Source organism: Dipodomys ordii, unplaced genomic scaffold (genome assembly GCF_000151885.1).
Source record: "Dipodomys ordii isolate 6190 unplaced genomic scaffold, Dord_2.0 Scaffold128, whole genome shotgun sequence".
Lineage (NCBI taxonomy): Eukaryota > Metazoa > Chordata > Mammalia > Rodentia > Heteromyidae > Dipodomys > Dipodomys ordii.
This window is the reverse complement of record NW_012267344.1, coordinates 1,055,691-1,065,851: the sequence shown is the minus strand read 5'-3', so window position 1 is coordinate 1,065,851 and position 10,161 is coordinate 1,055,691. Positions and strand designations below refer to the sequence as shown.

At 51.2% G+C, this 10,161-nt stretch overlaps 2 protein-coding genes across 2 annotated transcripts in view; both read left to right on the top strand.

The window, feature by feature from the left end:
- LOC105996207 (serine protease 44-like) overlaps positions 1-4,356 on the top strand; it is a 5,221-nt gene extending 865 nt beyond the window's left edge. The window contains exons 2-5 of the mRNA XM_013030222.1: positions 1,136-1,292; positions 1,941-2,223; positions 3,674-3,811; positions 4,120-4,356. Of these exons, the coding sequence (XP_012885676.1) occupies positions 1,136-1,292; positions 1,941-2,223; positions 3,674-3,811; positions 4,120-4,356 (815 nt within the window). The remainder of the gene's footprint in view (positions 1-1,135; positions 1,293-1,940; positions 2,224-3,673; positions 3,812-4,119) is intronic.
- A 4,311-nt stretch (positions 4,357-8,667) lies between these two features.
- Positions 8,668-10,161, top strand: part of Prss46 (protease, serine, 46) — a 16,280-nt gene continuing 14,786 nt past the window's right edge. The window contains exons 1-2 of the mRNA XM_013030286.1: positions 8,668-8,752; positions 9,591-9,768. Of these exons, the coding sequence (XP_012885740.1) occupies positions 8,668-8,752; positions 9,591-9,768 (263 nt within the window). The remainder of the gene's footprint in view (positions 8,753-9,590; positions 9,769-10,161) is intronic.

Here is a 10,161-nt window from a genome sequence, read left to right as displayed (position 1 = left end):
GGAGGGATGGGGATGGGGGATCGGGGGTTGAGACCCATCTTGGGGGTAGTGGTCACCATTCTGGGGTGTGGACCCAGCCTACACTGTGCATGTGTGTGTGTGTGTGTGTGTGTGTGTGTGTATCAGTCCTGGGACTTGAACTAGGCACCTGGGCACTTGAACTAGGTTCCTGAGCTCTGCCTGCCTGCCTTCCTCTTCTTTCCTCCCTCCCTCCCTCCCTTTCTCTCTTCCTTTTTCCCTTCCTTTCTTTTGTTGGTTGTCAGCCCTATGATTTGAACTCAGAGTCTGGGGTTTGTCCCAGATCCTTTTTTAAAATGATTATTATTTTTGCCAGTCTAGGGCTTGAACTCAGGGCCTGGGTGCTCTCCCTGAGCTTCTTTTTTGCTCAAGGCTGGGCCTCTACCACTTGAGCCACAGCACCACTGCTGGCTTTTTTCTGTGTGTGTGGTACTGAGGAATCAAACCCAGGGCTTCATGCAGGCTAGGAGAGCGAGCACTCTACCACTGAGCCACCTTCCCAGCCCCTCTCCCCTTTTTCCCTCCTCAAGACTAGCACTCTGCCACTTAAGCCACGTCTCCACTTCTGGCTTTTTAGTAGTTTTTAGAAATTAAGAATGTCATGGAGGCTGGGTGCCAGTGGCTCACGCTTGTCATCCTAGCCATTCTGGAGGCTGAGATCTGAGGATCGTGGTTCAAAGCCAGCTCGGGCAAGAAAGGCCATGAGACTTTTCTCTCCAATGAACCACCAGAAAACCGGAAGTGGTACTGTGGCTCAAGTGTTAGAGCGCTCACCTTGAGCTGAAGAGCTGCAGGACAGTGCCCAGGCCCAGAGTTCAAGTCCCAAGACCGACCAAAAAAAAAAAAAAATGTCACGGACTTTCCTGCCTGGGCTGGCTTTGAACCTGGATCCTCAGATCTCAGCCTCCTGAGTAGCTAGGATGACAGGCGTGAACCACTGGTGCCTGGCATAATTTACCCTTGAGATCTGAGAGGGCACAGTCCCTAAGAAATCAGAATCCAAACCTGCCCTGGGGAGGGGGGACAGTCTGTGGGTTCTGAGGATCTGGGTGGAAAGCTGGGGTACACCTCCCCCCAGCTTTGCCTTCAGGCCCTTCCCTTCACTGACCCCCACCAGCGTGCGGCCATCGAATGACCAGGATAACTGGCGGAAGGCCGGCGGCTGAGCGGAAGTGGCCGTGGCAAGTGAGCCTGCAGATCAGCGACATTCATGTCTGCGGGGGCACGCTCATCGCCAATCGGTGGGTGCTGACGGCTGCCCACTGTATATATGGGTGAGTGTGGGGGGGTTCCAGATCTAGCACCCCCTCCCTCCCATCAAAACAGCGGGCTATCCTCTTTAAAAGTTTTCTTTTTCACTTGAAAATAAGGAGTGACAATCCCAGGTTGTCCCCTCCCTCTCCCCCAGTCGGTCGTGGGGCTTGAACTCTGGGCCTGGGCGCTGTCTCTGAGCTCTTCAGCTCAAGGCGAGCGCTCTACCATGTTGAGCCACAGGTACTTCCGGTTTTCTGGCGGTTCATTAGAGATTAGAGTCTCACAGACTTTCCTGCCCTGGGCTGGCTTTGAACCACGATCCTCAGATCTCAGCCTCCTGAATGGCTAGGATGACAAGTGTGAGCCACTGGCGCCCAGCTCATCCCTGGGTTTTTATTCAGTCTTGAGTGAGACTTGAGTATTTTGGGGGGGGGGTATGGGGGGGAATAAGTGATCTAGGGAGCAGACTTGGAAAGCAAATGGGCAGTTGTCTCGGAATGGGTGGGAGATGGGGCGTAGGGGTTGGAGGAAAGGGTTCTGGAAGGGACATGATTTGGTGGGAGGCATATGGCTGACCGCTCGCACAAGAAGATAGAAGGCAGGCTTTGAAGCACGTGGACTTTGGAAAGGGTAACGTGTAGAACTTTTGAAGAGAAGTCTCTCCACAGCCATCTGGAATACATCGTGAAGCTGGGCGATATCGATTTGGACCACAAATCTGCCACAGCTGCTGTGATCCCAGTCCAAGATATCGTTATCCACCAGGATTATTCTCCTATGGGAACCATGTCCCACGACATCGCCCTGGCTTTGCTGGCTTTCCCTGTGAACTACTCTTCCCACATCCAGCCAGTGTGTCTGCCTGAGAGAGCCTTCTCCGTCCAGACTGGAACTCCGTGCTGGGTGACCGGATGGGGCAAACTAAAGGAGTCAGGTGAGACTCCAGCCATCGGATTTATTTATTTTGCTGGTCCTGGGGCTTGAACTCAGGGCCTGGGCGTTATCCTTGAGTTTCTTTGGTTCAAGGCTAGCGCTCTACCACTTGAGCCACAGCGCCACTTCTGGCTTTTTCTGTGTATGTGGTACTGAGGAATGGAACCCAGGGCTTCATGCATGCTTGGCGAGCACTCTACCACTGAGCCACCTTCCCAGCCCAGGTTTTTTTTTTTCTTTCTTTCTTACAGATGTATAAGGGAGAGAGGATAGAAGATGCTGTCAAAAGAATAATTTAGGCTGGGTACCAGTGGCTCACACCTGTCATCCTAAGCTACTCAGGAGGCTGAGGTTGAGGGTTGTGGTTCAAAGCCAGCTCAGGCAAGAAAGTCTGTGAGACTCTTATCTCTAACAAACCACCAAAAAGCTGAAAGTGGAGCTGCTGTTCAAGTGGTAGAGCAGAGCTTTGAGCAAAGAAAGCTCAGGGATCAGTGCCCAGGTCCTGAGTTCAAGACCCAGGACTGGTGTGTGTGTGTGTATACATGTATTTGTAGGCATGTGCATACACAAATAATTTAGCAACTGTTGATGAATTTCTATTGGTTTTCTGGACTTAGAGCCAGGCATGATGAATTCTCTCCAGAGTGGGTTTTTAGCTCTGGCACGATTTGCTGTATATCAATTTAAGTTGTCCCTCCTTGGTTACAACTGCCTTGGTAGATACAGGGCTTCCTATATGTGAGAAGAGTCCAGAAAACTTTCCAGGGCAGTGGGGAGAGGGGGGATCCAGGGAGGGGGCGAGATGGCTGGGGGAAAGAGGCTGGATTTGGTACCTGTAAATCTTTTCCTGTCAGAGACCTGTGATCTAGCCCTAGATAGTAAAGACACTCTACTTCTGGACAGGCTTGTACTACTTAACTGTGAATAACAGCTAGAATAGCAAATGTTTGATTTGCTTGCCTTGGTTTAGGATTGATTATTTATTATCTATTAACTTTTGTGTGTGTGTGTGTGCTGGTCCTGGGGCTTGAACTCAGGGCCTGGGCACCTGTTCCTAAGCTGCTTTTTTGCTCAAGGCTTCAAAGCTAGCACTCTAGCACGTGAGCCACAGCTCTACTTGTAGTTTTTCTTTTTCTTTCTTTCTTTCTGACAGGCTGGCTTTGAACTGCCGATCCTCAGATCTCAGCCTCCTGAGTAACTAGGATGACAGGTGTACGTGAGCCACAAGCACCCGGCTCCTGTGTTGGTTTAGCTTTGAACATCCCCCTACACAGATGTCGGAACTAAGCTACCTTCCCCTCTAGTGTCAAATGGGGGAAATCTAAGGGAATGCCTGTAGAGAGAAACACGCTTTATTAAGACCCAAAGGAAGTTCTGGCAACTTCCGTCTGACCTGCCCTGCTTCCACACATCACACTTACTCTGGAATGATCTCTCTGTAGACGGAGACGACTTAGTACCAAATAAGCTCCACGAAACCCAGCTGAACATTCTTCATTATAAGGAATGTAACGAAATACTCAAGAGAATAATGTTAAGCAGTATCAATGTGATCAGGAAAGGGACGGTCTGTGCCTACAGTTACAAAGGAAGGGACTCCTGTAAGGTCAGTTCCTGGGCCCCTTCATACTCTTTTATTTTTATTTTATTTTATTTTTTGGTCGGTCGTGGGACTTGAACTCTGGGCCTGGGCGCTGTCCCTCAGCTCTTCAGCTCAAGGTGAGCACTCTATTGCTTGAGCCCCAGCGCCACTTCTGGTTTTCGGGTGGGAAATTGGAAATAAGAGTCTCATGGCCTTCCCTGCCCGAGCTGGCTTTAAACTGCGATCCTCCAGATCTCAGCCTCCTGAGTAGCTAGGATGACAGGCCCCTGGTCATCGTCCCTTGCCATTTCTTTCTTCCTCTTTTCCTCCAGGGAGATTCCGGAGGACCCCTGGTGTGTGAATTCAATGACACGTGGATGCAGGTGGGCATTGTGAGCTGGGGTATCGGCTGCGGGCACAGGGGCTACCCTGGCGTCTACACAGAGGTCAGTTTCTACAAGAACTGGCTCATCAGGCAAGTGAGTCATGCTTCGTGTTGGGGCGCAGTAGCCCCCCTGCTTTTCAGCCTGTGCCTCATGCTGCACCTGGCCGTCGTGGTAGCTCCATGACCACCTGCTCCACGCGTGTGGTGCGGCTCCCACGCTCCCGCTCGGCCTTCCTCCCAACTCCCTTCCCTTCTCAATATTCTTCTTCCAATGGGCTGCCCCGCCATGGAGCAGCCGCAGTGGACAGCGCGAGATCCCTGGGCTCTGATCGCAGCCAGCTAGGTATGGCTCTGAGAGAGAGAAAGAAAAGAAGGCGCCATGGCCAGCTTCTGCCAGGGTGCCAAGTCCGGTGCTTGCCCACCTGGCACCGTGTCCTGGACTAACGGAAGTTCCCCTGTGTCCCAGAGCGCATCCAGCTGGGGGAGCAGAGTGGCTGACCCAGAGGCCTCCTGTGCCAAGCCAAGGTGGCACCTCCATTTCCCGGGTGTTCCTCACGGTCGCTTCCAGGGGGACCCTCAAGTTGTGGGCACACAGTTGGGGACTAGAGATTTCAGATGGGAACTGAATAAATGTTTGCCCAAGTGCCCTGTGTGTTGTGCAGTCTGCTCACTCCTAGTGTCTGCTCACAGAAAATACTCTCTATGGAAAAACTAGGTCGCCATTTAGCTAAGGAAGCTGTTTATGCTCCTATTAAACCTTAGAAGAAGGGCTGGGGAGGGGCGGCGCTGGGAAGCTGGCTCAGTGGTAGAGTGCTTGCCTTACATGCCTGAGGCCTTGGGTTTGAGTCTTCAGCACCACATACACAGAAAAAGCCGGAAGTGATGCTGTGGGTCTACAAGTAAAATGCTAGCCTTGAGCAAAAGCAGCTCAGGGACAGCGCCCAGGCCCTGAGTTCAAGCCCCAGGACTGGCAAAACAAAAACAAAAATTCCAGCAACAACAGCAACAAACACCTTAGAAGAAAAGGTGACACTGAGCTCTGTCCTGATTCTTAAGCTTTTTGTTTGTTTTGGTTCCAGTCGTGGGGTTTGAACTCTGGGCCTGGGCGCTGTCCCTCAGCTCTTCAGCTCAAGGCGAGTGCTCTACCACTTGAGCCACAGCCCCACTTCCAATTTTCTGGTGGTTCATTGGAGATAAGAGTCTCATGGACTTTTCCTGCCCAGGCTGGCTTTGAACCGCGATCCTCCAGAGCTCAGCCTCCTGAGTAGCTAAGATGACAGGCGTGAGCCACCAGCACCTGGTTCCTGGGGCTACATTTGATAATAAACACATCCCATATCCTGTGTGTCAGGGATAGTTCCTAATATCTGTGCAGGGAGGCTTGTCACGGATAGTTTTTGCTCTTTTTTATTACTTGTTTTTGTTATTGTTGTTTTGTTCCAGTACAGGAACTTGAACACAGGGCCTGGGCATTATCCTCTAACTTTTTCCATATATTCTCAAATCACAAAGGCTTAATCAGAGGCTGGGTTAACAAGATGCCCAAACCTAAGGCGGGGGTGGGGGTGGGGGATAGGAGAGGAGGGAGGGCACTTGGGGGTGCTTTCATGGTCTGCCACCAGAGTGGGGGAGTGTGTGTGTGTGGGGAAATCAGTGGTTTTCAAAAATCCAGGCACCAGTGGGGGGAGGGGGAGGATGCTGTTGCCTGTCAATCAATCAGCGCAGGGGCGTGGCCAGGACTTCCTGCACATGGCGGGCACATGCATCAGTGAGCCACTGCCGCCGTCCAGGTGGTGCTCTTGATCTCATGGCTGCTTCTTGGTGCACCCTTGGGCGCCTGGGCTTGGGAGATGTTTCTGATCTGACCTGTGCTGCTGCTATTGCTGCTGCGGCTGCTGCTGCTCCAGCCATTGCTGCCCCATTGCCGCCAGAGAACTTGAGCAAGGCTCGCAGCTCATGAAGCATGTTCTTAACTTCTCCTCCACTCCTGTGTGCCCCCCCCTCCAGTCCTCTGACAGCTGATGGTCCCCTCCCCCCCCTCCCCTCTTTGTTACTCACTCCCAGAATCTGAAATCCTTGCCTACTGGGATTTCCTACCTCAGGCCACACCTGCCCTCCATTATTCCACTCGAGGGAATAATGTTAAACACTCAACTTTCTTCCGAGATCATGCCCTGTGCCGGTGGCTCACACCTGTCAGCCTAGCTCCTTGGGAGACTGAGATCTCAGGATCGAGGTTCAAAGCCAGCCTGGGGCAGGAAAGTCTATGAAACTCTGATCTCCAATGAACCAGCCCAAATCCTGAAATGGAGCTGTGGCTCAGGTGGTAGAGGGCCAGCTTGGAGTGAAAAAGCTCAGGGACAGTGCCCAGGCCCTGAGTTCAAGCCCCAGGACTGGCACATTGAGTGTAGTGAATGAATGAACTAATTCCTGGTGAGCGAAGGCACCTCTTCGTTGTCATCCCTCCAAAGGAACTTTTACTTTATCTCTGTCCCCTTTTCTCTGTGGTGAAGAGGACCAGACAAGGTGGGTGATGGGGCCCTTAGAACATTTCTAGAAGGATGTTCTATTTTTATGTATGTTTTATTTGTTTACTCATTTATTATCTACGTATGTATTTTGCCGATCCTGGGACTTGAACTCAGGGCCTGGGGCTGTCCCTGAGCTGCTTTGTGCTAGAGCTCTACCACTTGAGCCACAGCGCCACTTCCGGCTTTTTCTGAGTGGTTTATTGGAGATAAGACTCATGGACTTTTCTGTCTGGGCTGGCTTTGAACCACGATCCTCCAGATCTCAGCCTCCCAAGTAGCTAGGGCAACAGACCTTGAGCTGCCTGGCTGTGAGAGTCTTTGATGATTATTTCCTGTAGATCTCGGCCTTTATCTCTGCTGGTGGAATGTCTTTATGAATGTCTTGATGATTTTTGTTTATGGGTATGTTTTGTGTTTCTGCCAGTCCTGGGGCTTGAAGTCAGGGCTTCGGTGCTGATTCTTAGCTTTTATTTTGTTCAAGGCTGGTGTTCTACTACTCGATCCATACTTCTGCTTCTGGCTTTATGCATGTGTTTATGTATGTATATATGTAGTAGCATCCTTGCGAAGTGAATCTTCCTGGCAGAACGCAACAGGATGGTTGTTCTGGGGGTAACTAGGGGTTCAGAAGACCTGTCAGCACTTCTCTATCTCTTTTTTTGTCTCTGTCTCCTCATTTCTTTCTTTCTGTGTGTGTCTCTCTTGTCTCTTTCTCTGTCTCCATCACTGGCTCATTCTTGTCTCTTGCTTCTATCTTGCTGACACTTCTCTATCTTTGGTCTCCATCTCTCTTATCTCTCTGTCTTTCTCTCTGTGTATGTCTCTTTCTTGTCTCTCTCTTCTTTCTGTGTGTCTTTCTTTCTCTGTGTCTCTGTCTGTCCTATCTCTGTGTGACTGTTTCTTGTCTCGATGTCTCTCATCTTTCTTGTCTGTCTCTCTGTATATCTCTCTGTCTGTCTGTCTGCCTCTCTTTGTCTCTCTCTGTCTCTGTCTCTCCCTCCAGGGAGATTCCAGTGTATCCCTGACTTGGAAAGTAGAGGGCGGATGGACCCTGGCTGAGGTTCAGTCCTGGGAGAATGCGCGCACCAGGTCAGAATCCAAGCCCGGACACACATGTCAGCAAACACACCAGCTCAATCAAGACACACGTGAGCAATGGGACTCTCTCAGGGCTCTGCAGATCTGCCCAGCTTCCTCTTCCTGTCCTGACCATCACCCCTGATGAGGGAGGAAGGGGGAGGGGGGTCCGTGATTTCACCTTCCTTTGCCCTGCCTTGACTCTGATTGACCCACAGGGAGTCTGACCAAAGTCTCATGTGCATTCCACAAGACTCCAGAGCGGACCCAGTGCTGTGTCATCCTACAAGGGAAGGGGTAGGGTGGGTGATTAGGCCTATCATCTTAGCTACTCAGGAGGCTGAGATCTGAGGATCATGGTTCGAAGCCAGCCCAGGGAAGAAAAATCCCTGTGAGACCTTCCTCACCAATGAACCACTCAGAAACTGAAAGTGGAGGCCTGGGAAGGTGGCTCAGTGGTAGAGTGCTTGCCTAGCTAGCATGAGGGCCTGGGTTCGATTCCTCAGCACCACATACACAGAAAAAGCCAGAAGTGGCGCTGTGGCTCAAAGTGGTAGAGTGCTAGTTTTGAGTGGAAAAAAGACCTAGAGACAGCACCCAGGCCTTGAGTTCAAGCCCAACCACTGACAAAACAATGTACTACCTCAGAGTCAGAAGTGGCGCTGTGGCTCAAGTGGTAGAGTGCTAACCTTGAGAAAAAGAAGGCTCAGGGACAGCGCCCAAGCCCTGAGTTCAAGCTCCAGGACTGGCACACCAAAAATCGTGAATTCTAGAATCCTCGCACAATGTAGTTGCTCCGCCTTCTGCTCTACGTTCTACTGTTAAGGAACACAGCGGTGAGGGCTGGATTATTGAAAGGAGCAGCCAGGGTTGGACCTCTATTTGCCATGGCATGTGAACCAGGGACTTTTCAGGACTTAATCTCAGTTCCACTTTCTTCTGCCAGACTTACGAATGAGCCCTATATGGAAGGTAGGGTTTGGGGGTCATGGGCAGAGATGCTGGGTACCTGTGTCACTTGTTTACAGGCCTGAAGGAGGCCCTTCCTGAGTAGATGGGTCCATCTTCAATAAACTGAGGAATGAGGGTGAGCTGTGGCCTTACAGGGACCAATATAATTCATACCATTTTTGGAGAAATCTCTCCCCCCCCCTCCATTCCTGGGGCTTGAACTCAGACACTGTCCCTTGAGCTCCTTTTGTTCAAGGCTAGCACTCTACCACTTGAGCCACAGTGCCACTTTCGGCTTTTTCTGTGTATGTGGTATGGAGGAATCGAACCCAGGACTTCATGCTTGCTAGGCAAGCACTCTACTACTAGGCCACATACCCAGCATCCCCCATGAGATTCTTATCTCCAGTTAATCACTAAAAAAAATTGGAGGTAGAGCTGTGGTTTGATTGGTAGAACACTAGCCTTGAAGAAAAGAAGCAGAAGCAGAAGCAGAAAGGAAGCTCAGAGACAGCATCTAGGCCTTGAGTTCAAGCCCCTGGATGGACACACACATAAAAAAGATTGGGAATGTGGCTTAGTGGTAGAATGCTTGCCTAGCGTATATGAAACTCTGGGTTCGATTCCTCAGTCCCACAAACACAGAAAAAGCTGGACATGGTGCTGTGGCTCAAGTGCTAGAGTGTTAGCCTTGAGCAAAAAAGAAGCTCAAGGACAGTGCCCAGGCCCTAAGTTCAAGCCCCAGGACTGACCAAAAGAACCTGATCCTTCCCCACATGTGTGGGTAGTTAGAGGTCTTGGCAGTCTGCATGAGGGCTGCTTCTTGAAGTCCCCTCTGTAACTCTTCTTGGTGGCTCAGGGCCTTGGTTCCGGAGCTGTGGTCAGTCCAATGCGTCCTGTAAAGTGGTGAAGGGGAAGGTCGTCGAGGTAGGCCGGTGGCCATGGCATGTGAGTATCTTGTTCCTGGGAGCTTACATCTGCAGTGGCTCGCTCATTCATTACCAGTGGATCATCACGGCGGCGCATTGCTTACAGAGGTTAGTGTTGGAGGATACCCTCCGGCCGGGGGTCCTTCGTTTTCCTGCCCAGGGGTGTGGAGTCTGGTAAATAAATCTGGAAGTTAGAGGGCCTGGCCTTGTACTGAGCTGCCCCAGGGCATCGCTCCTATCTTTCCCAGCAGGGGCTCTTCACTGGGTCTCAATGCTCCAATCAGGGCTCTTCACCAGGGCTAGGATGCTCCAATCAGGGCTCTTCACCAGGGCTAGGATGCTCCAATCAGGGCTCTTCACCAGGGCTAGGATGCTCCAATCAGGGCTCTTCACTGGATCTGGGTGTTCCAATCAGGGCTCTTCACTGGATCTTAGTGCTCCAATCAGGGCTCTTCACTGGATCTTAGTGCTCCAATCAGGGCTCTTCACTGGATCTTAGTG